Source organism: Hipposideros armiger, unplaced genomic scaffold (genome assembly GCF_001890085.2).
Source record: "Hipposideros armiger isolate ML-2016 unplaced genomic scaffold, ASM189008v1 scaffold_60, whole genome shotgun sequence".
NCBI lineage: Eukaryota > Metazoa > Chordata > Mammalia > Chiroptera > Hipposideridae > Hipposideros > Hipposideros armiger.
This window is the reverse complement of record NW_017731410.1, coordinates 2146363-2168165: the sequence shown is the minus strand read 5'-3', so window position 1 is coordinate 2168165 and position 21803 is coordinate 2146363. Positions and strand designations below refer to the sequence as shown.

Below are 21803 nucleotides of genomic sequence, written 5' to 3'. Positions count from 1 at the left end.
TAAGCAACTTACAGGTATTATTTAATATTCAGAGCAACCCTAATTACACACACACACGCGCGCGCGCGCACACACACACACACACACACACACACACACACACACACACAATTTCCATTTTATAAATAAGGAATTAAAGTTTTGAGGAATAAAATAATTTTCCTAAAGCCCTAGCTAGGGGTCAGTCAGAAAACAAACTCAAGTCCCTATGACCTCAGAATATCTCTGATTGTACACCCAGTGCCATTATTACTTCAAGTCTTCAGTATCACAGGATCAGCAGCTTTATAATTTTTATTCTCATGGGTGTATAATGTTCCATTAAGTGGATTTACTATTTATTTAACTATTCCCATATTTATAATAATACAATGAAAATCATTGCTCAGTTAGTATTCTTAAATAATTGGATTTTTTTCTTAAGTTAGATTCTCAGAGTGAAATTTCTGGGTCAATGTGGTGTGAACACTTTTATGGCTCTGAATACACATTGTCAAATGGCCTTCCTAAAGAGTCATATTAACTTATATGCCTCCATTATATAAGAGGATAAATGTTCTGTGATTCTTCTACCTAGGGTAGACAGGGCCTCAGATTAAACTGTTCTTGATTCCAAAGTCCCATAAAACCGTTTCATAGAATCTTAGAATATGAAGAATCTTTAGAAACTAATCTAACCTCCTGTTGTATTTTTAGGTATTCTGTGTCATAGGATATACTATACTGACAGTGATTGCTTGGTTATCTGTCATCTCTCATCCAAAAAGGTAAGCTTCATCAATGAAGGGATAGATATACCTTATTTATCTGGTTATCCTCAATTTAAAAGTCGAAGTTTGGCACACTGCGGGTACTCATTATTTATAAGTGCTTTCTTGATCAACCCAGAATCAGGCATGGAGGAATGAACACTGGAATAGGAATCGAGACCGAGAATCTAGCTTCGGATTGCCATAGGTAACTGTGACATGAGTTTTCTATTCTTCATTTTCTTAATTTGGAAAATTAGATGTTTACTATATGCTCCCTAAGACCTCCTTTAATGCTAAAACTCAATATGAATTTTAAGCCCAACCCCTTTATAGCAAAATCCTATAAATACATGAAAGACAGGAAGCATACACTTTGTTTTCTAATCATCAATGTCTTCAAGTCTTTTGGGGAGAGGAACAGGTAGAGGGGATTGTTCCCAGACTTGTATCCTTTAGAGAGTCTTTCCTGGCACATTTTAGTTTGGCATTTTCTTCTGTAATGCGTGATGCTTAGAATAATGGGATGAATACTCTTGCTGCTTTCTGACCAGGGCAGAATCTAATAGAACTTCAATGAAAATATAGACTAGACTTTCTTGAATGCAGTTCAACATGTCTTAAGAGGCTTTAGCACTCACATTATATCTACTGCATCTCTCTCTTTTTTTTAAATTGGGGAACAGTGTTTTTTTCCAGGACCCATCAGCTCCAAGTCCAGTAGTTGTTTCAATCTAGTTGTGGAGGGTGCAGCTCAGCGGCCCATGTGGGGATGGAGCTGGCAACCTTGGTGTTGTGAGCACTATGCTCTAACCAACTGAGCAAACTGGCCGCCCCTACCATTATATTTTTATTTATCTAAAACCCTCAGCCCTTTTATTCTTCTTAAGTTCTGTTGCCTCTATAGCTTTAAATTGTGTCCTCGAATAAGGAGATATACGGACCTACCAGTAAGACCTGTCACCTTCCTCCTAAAATAGAAAGAAACTAGGCTAAAGAGAGAAAAAGACTAGCCTTCGGCTGAAAGACCCCAGAAAGGAATGCTAACATGCTAAAGCATGAACACTGCAAGGTATTTGCTTTCCTTACCATGCACCCCTAGCACCAAGAACAATGCCTGGGGCAAAAGAAGTACTTCCAAAGTATTTGTCAAGTGAGTACAGAGCTGAGAAACCACACCTTGAGGGTCCTTTCCATCCTAGGCCCTTCCAACTATTTACTGAGATCATTTAGTAATGTAAGGTCCTCTGATGTCCCCTAGGCAGCTCCCTGCCTGGTACAGATCTAGAATAAGGTGATACCAGACGCATACCTCCTCACTGCAGGCAAGTCTGGAAAATGAGATGACTTACTTAACTGGGTGTTAGTTCAATATTTGCCTTATTGTGACTAGAGCTATTAAAGAAGAAGCTATATGACAAAACAAACTAAAGTTTTCTTTTTCAAAGGTAGGGCCCATAAAAAGAAACTAATGATAGAGGATATTTAAAAGAATATGGATAGTCAACAATAACATACATTTAAAAGTTGGTTAAGAGGGTACATCTTATTTTAAATGGTCTTCTCACACTAAAATAAAATAAAGTAAAATAAGGTAAGATAAAACAAGAGACTATGGGAATCTGATCCTCAGGATATAGGCTGGGTCAAGGGTTTTTTGTCAACTCTCATTTCCTGTCCACCAGGTCCAAAGCTCTTCTTGAATTTAAAAAGAATACCAGATACAGGGAGACCTCAAAAAGTGCACACATCCGCTTAAATCATTTCCTGTATTAGACAGCTCTTCTGAGACAGAAAGACTTCCATATTCTGTTATTTTGACGAAGGCTACTCAGAGACCCGGAAAAATTCATGGGTCCTGCAAAATAGCTGACTCTTGGCAATGATCTCTATATATAGTTGTGAGCAAGCCTGTGTACATGTAAATACATAGTGCTAAAAATAAAAACACAAATAAAAATTGATAACTTTCTATCAGTTACATCCAAATGTTACCTAAGTAAGAGGCAAGCTGCTCATTCTTTTTGGTAGACTCCACATTAAAGGTCGTGTTTTGGGGGATTAGGATTTGATTCATCTTCTGCATGACGACCGTTCCATTCCAATCATAGGCTCCTACTGCTCCAAGCATGACCCAGTCCTTATACCCAAATAGAGAAGACAATGATATTCAAAAAACATAGTAAGAGCAAACACTTACATAGCATTACAATGTGATAAGTAGGTACTCTTCAAAGTGCTTTGAACATATTAACTCTACATCCTCACAATAACCCTATGAGCTAGATGCCGTTCTTACTATCTCCATTCCACAGGAGAGGAAACTGAGGCAGAGTAACTTGCACTAGGTGATACAGTACAATTGCACATTAAAATGCCAATATTCCTTGGCAGGGACCATGATGCCTTTACTTCTACTACAAATGATATATTTGTCTAATCTTGCCTTTCTGCTTTATTCTGGGTGCCAAGAAACCTAGGTCTGGAACCTGGAATTCTAGTAAAACCCTTGAAGGCCTGACACTGACAAAATGATACAGTCCATATCATTAGCAAATATGTTAAATTAAGTATATCATTTAGCCAGGTATATGATTACCTATGGCAAACTGATTCACAATTATTTGTACAATGTAGGGAACTGTGTGAGAGAACATGTTTTCCTAGTAAGAAGCCCGTGAAATGCCATTTTCTCATTTGGGTGAGAAATGTCATCACGGACTGAATAACTGCTCAAGCCATGAACTGCAAATTGCACTTGTAATGAGAATGCCTGGGTATTGGTTTTGGGAGAGGAAACCTCCAAAAAAAAAAAAAAGGAATTTAATATTCTTAAGATATATTCTTGAAATATCTTTTATTTTCTTGAAACAAAAAAGACATTTCCTTCACGGCGGTCAGCATACCTGTGAATAATGCGCACTGAAGCCGGTCTGAGACATTTCCATTTCAAATGAAGCCGCGGACTGGTCAGCTGTAGCTGTAACATAGGAAAATAAGTGCCTTTTAGCGCACCGCTGATTTGCAGAAGGCAGAGACCCAGTCCCGCTGTGGCCTTCGCCAACCAGAACTCAACATCTTTAAGGCATTTTGAGCCACACTTTTCTCAACCCCAGATTCCTAGGCAGGGCTGGGTAGAGGACAGAGAAAGTTAGCAAAACGGCTGAGTCTCAGGTTCTTGCTATTGGCTTCCACACCTTGGCTGAAGTTGTGGAGACATCTCCATCCATGCTGTGTTCCTATGCTCCAGCGTGCCTACAGATCCAGTGGTGTGTGGTTCAAGGTGAGAGTCCTGTTCAAACCTCTGTCTCATCCTCCCACCCTGGGAATTCTGCTGTGACCTGATATGTTACAGGGCTAAGGAAATTTCATTCACATTTTAAAGAGCTTTCTCGACTCTACCAACCCCACATGGATTTCTGGCTATAGGTCCTCTCAGAATTCCATTTTTGATAAAGGGTGTAGGAATTCTGGGTTTGTATTTGCTCTAATGTCTGGCAGTGGGTATCAGTCACAGATCAGGAGGCAACTTTTTGACAGGGCTCTGGGCCACAAGCCATTCAATCACATTTTTTTTTTTTGTTTAAGATCCTGTGTCCCTTTTGAAGCTCTTTACTAAAACGCAAGCATAATCCAGAGTACTCTATGGAAATGTGCTACTCTCAAAATATTCACCAACCCAAAGCCACAACCTCCTGAGGGGACTGAGGGAATGTTTATTTATTTGCTTTCAGTCGGGAGTTACTGATTTATGTGGCCTTGCAGATAAGTTAAAAATAGAGCATCATTTTAAGAATGTCAGCTTACCCTTTCATGGATGCATGAGCATAATCATATTTGTGGAATCAAACTTATTTACTAGTTTTTCACTGGCATCAATTTGTTAACAAATATATCAGCGATTGCCTTTTTATAGCACTAGATTAAATGGGGAAATCAATCAAGAATTCAAACATCATTTTAATCTCACAAATTGCCCTCTAATTTAAATGTTTCTCCCAATGTCTGATGGGAAAGGGAGATATTAGACCATTTTCTGATTTTATTGGACAAGTTGCTGGCACATTCCCCTCACTAAGTGGCACTGTCCTTGACAAGCAGGAATTTCCTAATTGCTGTTATTTACTATCTCAAGATAAATGTTGGAAGGAAATGGAGATTGCTCAACTAACAAGGAAATGGGGCCCTTTCTGATCTCATTATGAAAAAAAAAATCAGAAATAGGCTAGTTAAAACATTGCTTTTGGTTAGCTCTGAGAGTGCAGCAACAAAATGGTGGGAGACATTTTTAATGTGGGGAGTTCCCTATAAAATAATTTTGTTTTTAAATATAGAGACTTCTTGGAGCCTTCGGGAACTCTAATGTGAGAACTATAATTCATGGTGTGTCTCGGTTATAAATAATCTGAAATGTCATGTAAGGTGAATTGATCCCTCCTTCACCCAACTGCTGATATAGGCTTCATTTCCACAAGTCTTAGGTAATATTTACTTGCTTACTTAAGATGAGATTTAGAAATGAGACTGCATTGTGTTGAACTACCTAACGTAACTCATTATTTTTTCTTTTAAATGATCTTTACAGGTTGTTTCTATCATATCTTGGTTCATGTTTATTAAAAATTAAAAGTGCACAATGACTTGAAAACCTAACATAGCTCCTTACGGAGAGCTAAGTTCATGATCTGGCCTATTAGCAATGACACTAGAATAGCTGTCGCAAGGCCACTTAAAAGTGACTTGTTCACAGAACATAGGAAAGTCGAGTTCTTCAGAAGCAGCTGTGACTTAGGACTGAGAAATAATTTGAGTGTTGTGTTTCTAAAGGCCCAGGAAAAAGGAGTCAGGGCAAAAAAGGGAATCAGAGAAATTCAATCTTGATAGTCTGCAGGTTTCCATCATCTCTAAATCAAACTTTCTGCTTACTGGTTGTGATCCTGGCATAAAATCAACAGGGTGAGTCATAACCAGCATTTTTTTTAATTAAAAGAGAAGAAAGCAGAATGGAAGAGATGAGAAAATATTAGAGTGCACTGCATGTAATAATGGTTATTTTGTGAAATTTTATTTTATTTTATATGCATTAGATGTATGTGCACTGGGTCACAAAGCAAAGTGTATTTATTATTGTGGGCCACTGTCAAAAATAGTTGGAAAACCATTGCTCTAAATCATTTTCTTTCTTTCTATACATTTTAATATTCTGTCTGTTAGTCACTTTTGTGCATTTTCCTTGTCACTTGATGCTTAATCAAAACAGTTCACCTTTTTTCAATTATGTCTCCTTCCCATTTTATTTATCTTTCTGTTTCCTATTATCAGGTCATATCAGGAAGACTACGGAACTGCTTTTTAAATTTCTATGTTGAAGATGCAGTAACAACAGTCCTTCTGTGTGTCCTCACAAAGACAGACTCAATTGAATTTGGATGGAGCATAAAAGCAGAAACCTCTGGTGGTTTCTCATCCTAATTGAGAAAAAAAGTCTTGTTCTCTGAGTCTCCAGATTATCAGAGAATGTGAAGAAAGAGGCTTTTTCAGTTGGCCTGGCATAACAACTCCGAAGATTTCTCTTTGATCAGGAAAGATCTAATTCCTAAGTAATTGATTACTTGACATCTTCTACCTAAGGCAAAGGAGGGAGTTCCATGATTCATTATCTCCAACAGCCAATTGCCATTGAAAAATCAAAGAAACAAACCTACAAAGCAGTGACAAGACTTAGACAAGTATAGTGAACCCATGTTTTGCTGCCCGGGGACTTGAGGCAGAGTTCCATGAAGACCTTTAAAATGGGCAAGGAGCAAAATAGGAGAAAATAAATGAACAAAGAAGTTATTGCATAAGAACAGTCCCATCGATGTCCCAAAATGAAACAAATGAGAAAAACAAAACTTGAACTAGTATCTCCATTTTTTTATACCTGTGTCACAGAAGAGAAATAAAACTCAGGGGTACATTTTTTGTTCTTGCACGTCTGCTCTGCCCATTGTCTTCCCCAGTTCTCACACATCAGCACTGCCATGTCCTTACAAAGACAGCAGCCAGCAGACATGGAGCTGTGTGAAACAGCCATTTATTTCAATGACAGATTTATATAAAAGGACATTGTTCCATGCTGGCTATTGCACACAGTAAAAATGCTTTAGCTATGTGGTAGGAATAAATACCCAAACCCCTTATATTGCATTTGAATTGTAGAGAGAGCATGCAGAATTATGAGAAATAGTCATACCTTCCAGGGCAAATATTCTTTCTCCCAGAGCTTCAACAATTGTGACTAGTGCCAATTCATCAGAGACGTTGAAGAAATGCTTTTCAGTGGGTTCACTTGCAATTGATTTTATTTCCTCCACAAATTTTTCAGTGCTTAAATTTCCTCGATTATAGCTGCCAAGAATCTAAGATACAACAAAAATGGCAAGAATATATTTTAGATACTATGCGTTAAAGAAGAATCTCAAGCATTTTGTCAGTAAACAAGAGATTATATAGTATCTTAGCATAATGCGATTTTTATGTACTTCCACATTCTTGGAAGAGTAATTTTTAGAATATGTAGATTCCCCAATATTAACTGTTACTTACTATAATAGATACAGAAAATTTAAAGGGCAATCTTGTGTGTTTGTGAAACTTTCTCTTGCATTTCTGTGTCCCTGTTTATTAACAGCTGTATCTTTAAAATATGACAGTTCAAAAGGAATGTTATAGTTTCTGATTGTCTCTGATACATTAGTCCAGCCAATGACATCACCATTTGCTGGCAAAAGCAATTAGCAAGTGAGTTTCTTGATCTTGAATAGGCAGTTCTTCCTGAAAATCTTACCAAGGGACAGTCCAACACATATATATTTTAAATAGATATTGGATTAAGTAGTAATCTAGTTTGGCAGTCTAGAAAATAAACAGTTGAGACTTCCTGTTAGAAACCAAATGCTCAAGACAGGGACATTGGTGTTTTTCGTTTGTTTGTTTGTTTGTTTTATAAAGAGAGGCAGGAATTATCTGTTATAGTTAACCATAATTATTTCGATGTCCTAGAAGGTTTTCTCAAACATTTAGCTTATTTTTTAAAATAAGGTTTATCAATATCTAATTTATATATAGTAAAATTCACCCTTTTTAGATACACAATTCTGTGAGTTTTGACAAACCTATTAGTTGTGTCACTGCCACATCAAGATGTGGAATATCTCCATCACCCCAAAAAGTTCCCCCTTGCTCCTTTGTAGTCAATCTCCTTCTCCCCAACCCCTCTCACTCACCTATTTTCTGTCCATATAACTTTGCTTTTTCCAGACGTTATATTTAAGGAATTGTATAGTATATAGCCTTTTGTGTCTGGTTTCTTTTCCTTTGCACTATGCTTTTGAGTCATCCATGTTACCTCAAGTATCAGAAGTTCAGTACTTTTTATTGCTGAGTAGGACTCCAGCATATAGAAGCATCACAGTTTATTTACTGAGGACATTTGGGCTGTTTCCAGTTTCAAGTGATTATGAGTAAAGCTGCTATAAATATTCATGCATAGGTATTTGTGTGGCATATGTTTTCTTGTTTTTGAGTAAAGGCCTAGGAGTGAAAGTGCTGTGTTCTATAGTTAGTATATGTCTAACTTCCTAAGCAACCGGCAAACTGTTTTCCAGAGTGACTGTTCCATTTTGACATTTTACCATTCCCACCAGCAATGTATGAAAGATCCAGTTGCTTTGCATCCTTGTCAACACCTGGTATTATCAGGTTTTTTTTCCTGTTTGCTTGTATCAGTTTTAGCAATTTCATTAGTGAGTAGTGGTATCTCATTTAATTTACATTTCCCTAATGACTAATGATATTGAGACCCTTTCATATGCTCATTTGCCATAGTATTTCTTCTTTGGGGTGGTATCTGTTCAAATCTTTTGCCCATTAAAAAAAATGGATTGTTTATTTTCCTGTTATTGAGCTGGGGAATTTTGTATATGCTCGTATTTTAGATATAGGTCCTCCATGTGTTTTGCAAATATTTTCTCCCAGCTTGTGAATTGTATTTTTCTTTTCCTAATAGTATTTGAAGAGCAGAAGTGTTTATTTTGATGAATTCCAACTAATTTTTTTTTTCTGTATGGTTTGTACTTTTTCCGCCTAAAAATTTAGTTTTTAATATAAACATTTTTAAAATTTAATTTTAATATGAAAATAAATGTTCAAGTTGAAGTAAATAAAAATTTCTTTTAAAAACAATATGTAAACTAAAAATGCAAAAAAGTTTAAAAACCCAAAATATAAATAGGACCTAATTCTACTTTTTTATTGTATAAAAATGGCATTAAGAAAATGGCATTATGGAAATGAAAAATAAATGGGGAGACTTTTTAAGAAAAAAATGAAAAAAATGTGTATTATTATTTTTTAATTTTTGTCTATTAGGTTAGGTGTTCCCCCTTATTTTTGCTTAAATGTGTTTTTTTTAAATGTGTTTCTAAAAGTTATTTTTTACAATGTTACAATGAAAAAACTTTTGTAACAAGATAAATGTTTAGTTTTTACCTCATTGCAAATGTTACTTGAAGATTATTACATTAGTTTTTACATTTTTTTGTCAATACTTATGGAGCATTTATTAAAATAACCCAAACTGAAAACAACCTAAATGTCCATAAGCAGTAGAGTATAGAATGAATTGTGGTATATTCACAATGAAAAATCATAATAAAATAGGATGAATCACCAATACACAAAATATCTTGGATAATCATTAAATTGAGTGAAAAGCTTAACACAAAAGAGCACATACTGTATAATTGTATTTATGTAAAATACAGTAGGCAACTTAAGCAATGGTGGTACAAGTCATACCAGTGGTTGCTACAGAAGGTTGATATTAAAAATAAAAGAAGGCACAAGGGGACTTTCTGGGGGTGACAGAAATGTTCTATTTCTTGATTGGGGTGTCAGTTATGTGGGAGTATACAATTGTCAAAATTCATCAAATTGTTCATTTTGTACTCAGTTTTCACAGTAAAATATTGCACTTTACTGCACATGTTATCTCAATTAAAAAAATGAAAGCATTATAATGCCATGCAATAATATGGATGCATCTTAATATAATATTAAGTTTTAAAAGTTTCAAAATATTATCACACCTTTTTAAAGTAAAGTTAAAACAGGAAACCTTTTTAAAATTTATTTTTTTCTGATATGGACAGACACTAAAAGATTATTTAGAGGAGAGCAAAAGACGAGGAGTATGGGATTTGGACTGATGGTTACAAGGTGGAGGAAGGCAGGTGGTGAATGCGGTCAGATTCAGTTGTCAGAGGACAGAGCTAGCTCTATTTTGAGTGCTACAACAATGGATGTTTACAACGCTATTAAAATATCAGGTACAATTATAAACCCAGAGGCAAGCTGACAGCCTCCGACAAATCATAAGAATGTCTCCTACACCAAAGACCATAATTAATTCAATCCCATGCTCCAGGAATTTAAAAGCAAAGGTAAGACCCTGAGCTCTGCACTATTGCTTGATTTTTTTTTTTTTTTTTTTTTTTTAGTATCTGACTCTTTTTTTTTTTTAGTATCTGGACAATCGTGTCTTACAGTGACCATGAAGATAACAGAATTTTGTAGCTTTTCTTTCCATTTTTAAATGACAGTCATAGGTTTCTTTGGCATCATTAAAAACAGGGAGTTCTATGGTGCCTTCAAAGTCCTGTTGCAAAACAGACCTGAAATCGTCTCCAACCACAGTTGAGCATGGCAGACTGGAAGGATTGTGGACACGTAGGTGGGCAAGGCAGTCAGAGGTGTCAGTATGGGATGCACTGGGCCTTCTGGTCAGCCACTCTTCTGAGCACCCCCACCCCACAACACTACCACCTGATCCTGACATTGATATGTATTTTTTAAATGGTAGATTTAGAATGGTAGACTTAAAAACTGATATTTTTATTAAGAAGAGCCCAGCTTCTCACTTGTAGAAAGTTAGAAAAGAACTAAAATTACTGTTTTAAGTGTTGCTGTTTATAATCTACAACATACTTGCTTGTGTCATAAAACGCATAATGGTTTAATTCAGTGGTTCTCAACCTGTGGGTCACGACTCCTTTGGGGGTCAAACGACCCTTTCACCGGGGTCGCCGGGTACTCGTATGTGGGCGTATCTGCATGTGGGCCTGGAGATGGATAGAGGAGTGGTGTCTCAGTTCCTAAGACCATCAAAAATATGTGTTTTCCAATGGTCTTAGGCGACCTCTGTGAAAGGTTGAGAACCGCTGATTTAGATCAATAACTGAACCACAATAACGCACACCAAATGGTAATGTGATAATAGGAGCTGTGCATGGGCTAGTCAGGCAGGCAGTGCAATGGGTCTCAAAGCCTCCTTCCTGGGGAGAGGTGGTGGGGGGCTTATTCCTGGTTTCCTTACCGGAGGAGCCACAGGCAATCCTGCATGTAAACACTGGGGGCTTCCTGGGCTCCGGATGCCAAATGCATCACTCAGAGCGCCCTTGTCAGTTTCTTAGCTCCTTCGCCTGTAACACATGTTCATGAGGCGCCCTGCCCTAAGGTCTAGGAAGAACTCGGAGCTGCTTTGAGGAAGCACAACATTTAGGGAAACCAGAGCTGACTCTAAGGTAATTGGCTCACTATTTGGGTAGCTTTTTGATTTTTGAACTTACTCTCAACTATGTCCAGACTTGAGGTTGGAAGGTCTATAGCAGAAACTTCAAAATTGCACCAGAACACAAAATTCAGTTCCTGTCTACTTGGCAGATAAGCAAACGCCAAACAGCAGAAGGGTTTACACTTGAATAAAGACCTCTGGTACTTTCCCCACTGCTGCTTCTCATTGGGGAAAAAGACTTAATGGAAAGGATAGTAGAGAATTGTCCAGATATGGAGGGAAAACCCAAGGGCCACTTGTTCTTACTATATTGAACAACTCCTCTCTCATTTAAAAAACAATTAAGATGCTCTTCTTACAATTGGGTATCTCACCATGTCTGGATGTGCCTGCTCTGGAGTAAGCAGGTGCGAGTCTCCAAACTCCAGGGTCTCTATTTCATCTGTGGTGTGAGTTTGGGGTAACTGCGGCTTTGCTCAATACCTCACCCTTTACCTGGTATTCTCTGCACACACTGTTGGGCTCCTTTTTTTGTCAACAGTTTTGCAATGCATGGAGTTTTTTTTTTTTTTTTGGATTCATACAAATTTTGCATCTTGTGAAGCCCTTTGAGTCCCCACTGATTTACCTAATTTATTCTATAAATTAGATGACACCCTGGGCTGAAAACTCACCATCTTTCCCCCCTGGCTCATATTTAACATATTCTAGATTCAGTATCACACTGTCACGTTAACTTCCATTTCACTTCTAAATTGATACAGTTGAGAATACAAATAAAAATTATAAAGATTTTTGGATCATGCATGATTGAGGTTCTTAGTTGTGAGGTAAATGTTATCAGACATTTAGTGCTCTATGTGACAGGACAGAGACAAATGGATGAAGTTCAGTGAGGGGAAAATGCTCAAATGACATACCTGGAAAATAAAAGTAAAATATATAAATGCAATAATGTGGAAGTATATATTTAGAAGAAAATATAAGAGAAAAAAGTTTCCAGGAATTACTGTGACTTTAATCCAGTTTGAACTATTTTGCATCATAGAATAAAAATGAAAATAAAGAGAAATGTATTTTGATCCTTCACCCAAGGGTCTGGTAGCTTGTAAAAACATTATTTTCTATGAATGAGAAGAGATGTGCAATAACACATAAATTACTCCTGTTTCACTTAATACAAATATGTCAAGCCCAGGCATTTGGTATTCTGCTAATATTTACCTGAAATAGATATGCAGAACTGAAGCTCCCTTGAGGCAGATGTGTCAAATGTAAAGTGTACAATTCATTTACATGTAGTACAGGACCTTTTGTATGCAAATGAATGAAATTCTAAGACACTTTCCAACCTCTCTCATTTTCATTTGAATGCTGTAGCTGATCCACGTTTCACAGCCATTATAGTCCCAGCCATTATCATTTAAGATTAGAATCTGAATATAAAACAGGTTCTTGCTAGCAATGTCTAATATCCTCAAGTGACTGAATAGAGACATGGAGTAGTGTTCAAACTAGCTCAGGATCCTCACCAAATCTGAGATGTTTGCAGTTTTATCACAGAGTGCTTATATTTTTAGTAGTCAATCCTTTTCGGGTATCGTCTCCCCCCCCAAACACATCACAATGGTGTTGAGGATGAAATGGTGGGTAAAAAAAGATGGAGGAAAAAAAGCATTCCTGGTGATATCTGGACCCCCAGGTAGATTTGGTCATGTGTAGCATGAATGGTCTTGAGAAACCCTAAAGCCTTTCAGTATGAATGCACGAAGAAAGGAAGTAAAATAACTATCTTGTTTCCTAGTACAAACTAAAAAATACAAGATTTGCTGGGGAAAAGAAATATTAATTGGAAAAATAACAAATAATTATTGTGGAAGTGAAATTTTCTTATACATTTTTACTTACACCATTTTAAAGAGCAATTTGATAATATATAATTTACTGATTCAAATGGGAATGGAACTCATGATTTTATGTTTCTCCAGGAAGATTAATGAAATTCTGAGTTCTCTTTGTGACCAGATGGAAAGCAAAGTATGAATTATGAACTAGAGATCCAACAGAGGGAAACATAGTGATTTAAGGGCAAGAAATACTGAACATGTAATCAGATACAAACAAGTGATAGAAGATTCACTTAAAATTAAGAAGTCATCTATTGATAGATACTTTCTTTCCAGTGGTTTTCCTAATGTTGTTAATGCTGCTGATGGTAAATTCAGTTTGTGGCCAACTTCTATGGTACCTGGGATGCTAGACTATATTCTCTGGAGGAAGCTGAACAAATGTTAGCATCTTTGGTACCCAGTTGTCTGGGACAAAGTGGGCACGCACTGGCTTTGCACAATGAAGAGACCAGCCAGAGACTCTAATTGTGGACAATATCTCTGAGTGAAAAATGGGCCATATGGAATTATTCTCAACCACGGAAGAGACTGAAATAGTTATAACTAGCAGGAGAGGTAATAGTGGATTAAATAATAATTTGGCAAAAGATAATTTATAGAAGTAACAACAAGAGGAAAGAAACAGTGATTTATTTATTTTTTATAATTTGTACCCCAAATGGAAAAGAAAATGTTATAGTCAGAACTTATCACTGTTTATAATTTAGTGAAAGGGTGAGAAATGAAAGCTGGATGCATTGTTAAGGTTCTTAAACTGAGAGCAGATTTTATGGTCTATGGGAGAATCTCTGAAGGTTTCTTAGCAAGAGGGTAATAGAATTTATCTCTAAGATAACTTCTTGCTCTAAAACACTATGATTTTATTATTTCCTGGCTGCAAACTCTTGGAGGTAAAGATCCTTAAGAAAAAATAATATTGTGCTAGATGTTTTTACAGTCATTATCTCCCTGGTTCTTTATCTGACAGAGCGAAAAGAGAGAGAAACATTATTATCTTATTTTACAGATAAGTAAGCTGAAACTCAGAGTATTAAGTGACTTCTCCACTGTCACAGAGCCAGCCCAAGGCCATGGCAAAGGTAGAATTTGAACATAGATCTTTCTGGCTTCAAAATATGGTTTGCTCTACCCTTCCCCGCCCCAACCCTTCTACTTGTCACTTCTGGAAAGTGTCTGTGACTCCTTTGTTGTTTAAGGTTATGACACATAATGGTACATGCTTAGTCGTTCTTTGCTGGTATCCTTTTTGCTCTGGTACGAAAGGGAGTGAGATGGAGAGGACTGTGGTGCTCTTTAGGAGGTGGGGGAGTGAGTGGAAACTGGTGAGCACAGCCCTGCAGCACCATCCAGAGACTGTGGCAGCAGGAAAGAGAAACTAAGGCCTGAGGAATAAAAGACCAGGGCAGCGGGTCACAGGATGAGTCAAGGGGGTCCCCGGAGACGTGGCCATGGGGCTGGCAGCCCCCTGGTTTCCTTATTCACAAAATGGGGGAAATGAAAGCTACTCTGCTCTCTTTGGGATGCCATGAGGGACACGGAAAGGTATCCAGGACACAGATATAAGTAAACATTGTCAATTACAGAGTGCCAAGTGAAATTATTTCCCATATTTGACAGACGGAATTTTTATGTCTCTTTTTCTGAATGTCCTTCTCTATGGGGTAACACCATGAACATTAATCCTGCCTGTGCAACATTTACCTCCAAATGGAGAAGTTTCTCCTTTTCAACCTTGTTCGTGTCACTTCTGTAAAATGTCCAGGATATGCACCCAGCTTTAGTCTTTACACCAGAATCTGAAAGCTGTGTGCAGCCATGTACTTACAGCTATGGAGAACCGCTGAATGTTTTCATCTTCACAGTCTTGGATGACCTTACTCAGTCGGTGGTTGTCATGCGACTCTCCATCAGTCACAATTACCATTACTTTTTTAACCCCTCTTCGGGCACCCCTGGCTTCAGTGAAAGCCTCTTTCCTGAAATAATCACAGACAAAAGAGAAGCAAATAAAGCATCACCCCAAGGTTAGGCAAAGAGATAAACAAAATGGAAACATTGACCTATCTAGGTAGCCCAGGGCTTTCCCTCCAAGATCAACATTGACGCCCATTGTGCAAGCTGGGAGGCATGATGATCATTATTTGCAATAGTTGAGATTAATCCCAGATGATGAAGAGGTCACCATTTTGCTAATCACCATATATCCCATGTACAAAAGGCAGCAGTGTTTCATTCTTTGGAGACTTTAAAGGCAGGGTGTGACTGACTGGTGCAGATGCCAGATTTAGAGAAGGTCAGGTCCCAAAGCCACTCCCAGCCACTCCTTTCTCTACAAAATCTCCTCCTCTTGCTGGACAGGCCTCTTTTCTTCTGCTTTTGGCAGCAGCTTTTGCTTTAGTCCTCACTTGCCCCACACCTCTGACATTCATAGAACAGTTTGGAAACCCTCTGAGCTGAGGACGGGAGATGGGAGAAAACAGAATATTTGTACGGCTGTGAAGCGCTTGAGAGTGCTCTGGGGTACGAGGGAGGGGGCAATCAAACACAGGAATAAAAGACTGCAGATGACAGTGGTCTGAGTCAGGGACAGGGCTGGGTTATAGGGGTGAGAGAGGTTGGAGTAGCTATGAAAGATTTGGTCTGAACTAGGCTTTAGCACACAGGCTGCTGGGGGTGGGGTGGGAAGAGATGACACGGGGAGAAAGGAAAACGGCTATAGCCTAACGGAAAAGAGAGGAATTTTGATTTAACTCAACAAGCATTTATAGAAAGAGCTAGAAGATAGGGAAAATAGATATTTTTTGTTTTGTGTCTTCTACACACACACACACACACACACACACACACACACACACACACAAGCACGCAGGCGCACTTTCCTCCTCTCTAGCACTTTCTTTTACTCAACTCACTTTCCTCTCTGGGGTCTTGGAAAAGAAGAGTAGATTTTACTGAGGACTGAAACAATAAAAGGATTTCATATAATATTTTTCAAAGTTTGATTATAAAATGTAGCAATCATTGTACTGAATGGTCCATTTAAATACTTTGCTTTGGTCCTGAGGACAAACAGCTGCAGTTTGGGATGTGCCAAAGAAACATATGTCTCAAACCAACCTTCCAAACCTTCCAAAGGCCTGTCAAACAAGAGGAAGACTTGCACAGGACACATGAATTTTACCGTTGATGCACAGTAAATGCACAATATGGGTATTTTGTGAGCAGTGAGTGAGGATCCTGGTGGTGCAAGCAAAGGGATTTTATCTGTGATTATTTTTCTTTCAAAAGGACTTAAAGCAAATATGACAAGATGTTCACAACTGTTTTGATTCTGTTTGATGTGTAGATAGCATTTTGTTGTACTGCTTTTACATTTTTGATTTTTCATAAATTTTCCAAAAGAAAAAGGTGTTAAAAAAATACTGATCACTGGGGAACTGTGTCAGTGCTCTCTACACTACGCAAATAGATCTTCTGACTTCTTTATATGCACAAGCAAAGGTGAAAACAGATGTTAAAGGCTAGTATTAAAATGAAGTTTGGACATAGACATCATGAGAGTCAGTCCTTTTTATAGCTCCAGTTCCTTACAGGATCACCAAAACTTCCTAATTCTCTTGAAGATCAAGACCATAACTGAATGAACATCAGCCGAGGGAAAATCATTAAAAGGCCTTCCTTAACCTTCTCACTGCATTAATTGATTTCAAGTTTGTTCCCCAAAATGTGTCAAAAATCCACAGAAAATAATTACAGTATTTATATTTTTAAGTAAATACAGTTAAGGTGCTACATTTTATGAAAATAAATGAGTAGTTTAAAGTATAAAAATTTCCTATTGTTATTCATTCTTGAAAAACAAAAAAATATAGAAAAATGTACATCTGCTTTTCTAAACTTCCTTTCTGGAACATTGAGCTCGTGGGGTAGCATCAAAGGCCACAGTTAGTGGCATGGAAATATCATTCAACTATAGTCGAACGTCGCTGCAAAAATGTTGAAACAAATCAGCCAGCCAGGACTGGCTTTATGTACTATAAGAGTAGCCATTGGCAAAACTCCTGAGTTTACCCTTTCTGTTTTAAATATCTTCAGCAAATTGCCCTTGACCCCCAAATACCACCACCCGGTGTTCTTTCTTTAAATTAAACATTGACCTCCCTGCAGGCTTTTAAACATGAAATTGTCCCAGGAGGATCCCATGTCTTATGATTAAACACTGTGGACCAATTGAAAAGAAAGAAAATGTGGGGTAGGGATAGGGGGACACAAAAATAATTTGAACTGGGAGACACTGAAAAGAAGTAGAGGATTCTAAAAAAATAAAAATATTGTTTGCAACTGGCCCTGCCTGAAAGGACTAAAGAGCATTAAAAATATGCTTAAATATGAAAAACTAACATACAAGAAGACTACTTAGTCACATCATATGGGTTTTTATTTATCTGCAAAACTCAGTAAGCTCTATGTCCTACAGCTAGACCCTTTGTGAGGCTCACAGGCAAAAACCATATAGGGACATGGTATTCAGAGTGGTATTTATGCAGGAGCAAAAGCAGCCAGAATATTTCTTCGGTTAGTTTTCAGAGATGAATATTCATTCTTCAGTGGTTGCCTCTGGAAAATACACAGCTCCCACGGGCTCAGAGCTTTCAAAGGGCACCTTGATTTGCTTTCAATGTGCGGTCACATCCAGTCAATTACTTGAGAGGCTGCATTCAGAGCACCTCAACATGTGCACTCTTTGTGCATGCAAATTGGTGAGTCTATGGGCAGGTAAATGCAGTCACCCATCTGTTTGTGGTTATTTTTCTCTTGGGCCCCATATAACTAGAATCACATGCTTTTCTAACATTTATGCATCTAAAGCTGCACATGAAATTTAAAACTTTTGAATATCCAACCCATTCTTTGGAGTATCTATATGAACTATTTTAATGCCCTTAAAACACTGATCTTAGCAGGCAGGTGAGGTGACAGCATGGGTGATTAGCTCTGCAGAATCAGGTGAGAGTCCAGAAGTTGAAGGCACTTAACAAAAGGATCCTTAACATCAGTCAAACTCTTTGTTCGATTTCCTGGGATTTTGGTATTTGTTTAGTGTTTGTTCATAACCATACTAGCTTTAACTGTGACTGAGGTGAAAAATAGCAAAAGATGAGTTGAATGAGATTGGAAACAAGACAGAAAAGAAAACGTTCTACATTATAAAGAAAGAGACAAGTTCTGTAGGTTCTCACAGAAGGAAGTTCAACCACAGAGTGGATTATATGCTCTCTGTGAAGGAAACTGCAGAAGGGAGGCAGGAAGGGATGTAAACTGGAGAGAATTTGGAGAAAGTAAGAAAGAAGAAAGAGTGAGCATTACAAATGAGGAAACCCGTTCCACTTCTTTCCATCTTTGCACTGAAAATGGATTCAAATAAGGCAATATTGAATGTGGCCTCTTAAAAAATCTTATTTGAGAACTTCAATAATGCTAAATCAAATATTGTAAAATTATAAAATTATAGGCATATATATATATATATATATATATATATATATATATATATAGAGAGAGAGAGAGAGAGAGAGAGAGAGAGAGAGAGAGAGAAAGAGAGAGAGAGAGAGGTATAGGTATAGATACATGAAGTGGTCTAACCATTTTTTTTTCTTTAGATTGAGACTTCTAGAAGCAGAAAACAAAGAATAAAGGGAAAAGACAGTCACTCATAGCATGTCTTATTACCCAAGAACATGATGCAATAGACTACAGTGATTTTTGATTGATTTTCCATCAATTAAACCCTTGAAGTAAAAGGAAAGATAAGAAGAGTGGTGAGATTGTGTTCCAGAAAAGCCAGATTCTGTAACTATGAGCTAATCAGCTGGATCTAGTTTTAAACAAGATGGCTTTAAATATTCCCAGGCTAAATGTCCGCTCCAAAGCGCTAGATTGTGAACAGTTATTTTTGTGTAATCTTTTACTCTGGTTTATTTTTTAACCATGTACCTTGCTGTGTCTATTCCAAGGGCTGTCATAGTCTGCCGGCCGCCTCTCTGGACTATTTTATTTGCCGCAACCAGTACCTCTTCCGTCGACGAGTAGGTATTGAGGTTGAACTCATGGGTTACATTTTCTCCATACTGTACAATTCCAACCTGAAATACCAAGGCACTGTGAGTTATCTACCTAACAATATTCTCTCTTTCAATTTTGCTCAGTTTAACAGATGTAATACATTTTAGTCTTTCAGACAAGTTTAAAAATCTATGAGCACAAAAATCCTTGTACTTTGACCGCCGTAATCATTGCCGTTGTGGATATTGATAGCCTGAGGCACAAACATGGAAGTGCTGTTATTAAACTTCTCCAAGGATTGGTTTATCTCTTCAACAGTTTTTACTGAATGGTTCTGGTAGGCCTTGGCGGGGGCGGAGGCGGGGGAGGGGGGTAGAATGTGAAACATACTGACAGGGTCTCTGCCTTCATTTTCAGGGGGCCTTCTAAAACTAGAAGAGAGAGAGATTAAGCACATGATTATCCAAATACACGTATGTTCAACCGCCAACTGTGGAAAGGGCTGTAACAGAAAAGCTGTTATCAGCAAGTAAACCTAGGACCTTAATTTAAAAGGGGGGCTCAGGGAAGGACTTTCATGAGTGATGTTTAATAGGTGCTAGGAGCGCCTGTCCTGGATGGTGGCTGGGTGATGAAGGGAACTATGTATCTGAAGACGCTGAGGCGGGGAAGAGAGCGGCTCGCTGCCTTTCTGTCTATGGACCAGGCTGGCCCAGGCTCTGTGGGGAGCGTGGAGCTAGGGGAGGCTTGCCGAGAAAGCAGCGGATGTGTCTGACAAGGGTACACACGTACCTTACGCTTTATGTAGCTCAGTCGTGGCTTCGTTTCTCTCAGATCAGCTCTTCTCCCACCACCCTTTTTCTTATTCTCTGTCTTCCCTCTCTTACTGCCTTCCCCCTTTCATTCCCTCTTTTCTACAGTTTGGATAACGTAGGCAGAGCCACCATAAAGCTAAACGATAAAGAGGGTAATATGCCCCCAGACTCCATTTCCCTTGAATCACAGTCCTCTCTCCACCCCAGAGATGCCCATTTTTCTATACCCTTCTTTAAAGGTAGACGTGAACCCATAAACTAATCTACATCAAGAATTATGTCTGAAGATACTTTTTGTTTAAACTTTCTACTCCAAAATTAGGGACTCAGAGAATAGAGAATTCTTTAGCCAAAAGGGTTTCCTTTTTCAAGTAGGAATTCTGGGCACTTCATTTCTTGGGTAAGGGATGTAAGTTGGAACAGGTTTGCCCTCTTTCCAAGGCAATCAATCGCCCATTGGTAAAGTTGCCTCTGGCGCACACTTTACACGAACCCGATTTCCAAGTCTGACCCTATTTCCAAGTGGAACAAAAGATTAGCATTTAGCTGGTAGCCTCCTCTGCTGACGGCACTGTTGTTAGGAATCTTCAGGCTTAATTATAAGTCTGCTGCTCTATTGATACATTTCCACAGCTAGGTCCTTTTGGAAACCAAAAGCATACTCTGGCATTTGTAGAAACAAATAAGGGAACTTCCAGATGATAAAATAATCTTTATCCTTTTTAAGCTTCCTTCTAGAGTACACTAGACATCTTGGAGCAATTATGCTGCTATGCCTAAATAAGAATACTATCCTGTACTTTTATTGCTTTTTAAAAGTGTTCTTTCCTAATTTATTCAAATGATAGTAACAGAAATTACTATCACATCTGATAAATGAGGAAACAGTTAAAAAAACTCACTCCCCACAGTGAAGGGGCAGAAGGGGGTGCAGTCTAAGATGTGCATCCTTTATCCCGGGGCTCTATCCATCATTCTACCTCCTCTCAACAAAAATGCACCTCCTTAGTGTCTCCCCATCTTCTAGTCACCTCATCCTGCTAGCTTCTGCCAAATGCTGCTGCCATTTCATGGCTACTGAATGAATTCAATTAACTAGCTAGCTAATTGAGACACACTGGAGAATATAATAAAGTTCACAAACAAACAAATAAAGAGATCATTTAAAAATATATAAATAGAACCTATTAATCCCTCCTTAGAGTTACTTAATCAGATATATGATAAATAAGAAATAACTAGAGAATATATGAAAGTGTAAGATAACGGACATCATAAGCTGAGTGAACATACAATCTGCTTAATCCATGCCCAGGTTAGCCCTGATCTTCCATAAATATATCTTTCACCTAATATCTGTTACCATTTGTCCCAAGACTGTGTGCTATTATAATTGGAATAAAGGTGATGAGAAGTCCCTTTGTAAATAATGTAGGATACAACCAACTAATTGCACAAAAAATAAAATGGATGAGGACACACCCATGACTTCAGTTCAGGTTATTTCTTTGTCTTTTTAAATTAAATGTTATCTACTATTCTCTAAATAGAATGAAAATTCTTTTCCCAGTGATCCTTATAACTTTTAGTTAGTAATCCACGGAATTTTTATTAAGGGGAATCATGTAGGTTTGACATTGTCTTTGTGTAC

At 37.8% G+C, this 21803-nt stretch overlaps 1 protein-coding gene across 1 annotated transcript in view; it reads right to left on the bottom strand.

The window, feature by feature from the left end:
• ITGA1 (integrin subunit alpha 1) overlaps positions 1-21803 on the bottom strand; it is a 154954-nt gene that overhangs the window by 40680 nt on the left and 92471 nt on the right. The window contains exons 7-11 of the mRNA XM_019641443.1: positions 19269-19417; positions 15100-15250; positions 6985-7150; positions 3656-3729; positions 2745-2889 (exon numbers count right to left, since the gene is read on the bottom strand). Coding sequence (XP_019496988.1) covers positions 2745-2889; positions 3656-3729; positions 6985-7150; positions 15100-15250; positions 19269-19417 — 685 coding nt within the window. The remainder of the gene's footprint in view (positions 1-2744; positions 2890-3655; positions 3730-6984; positions 7151-15099; positions 15251-19268; positions 19418-21803) is intronic.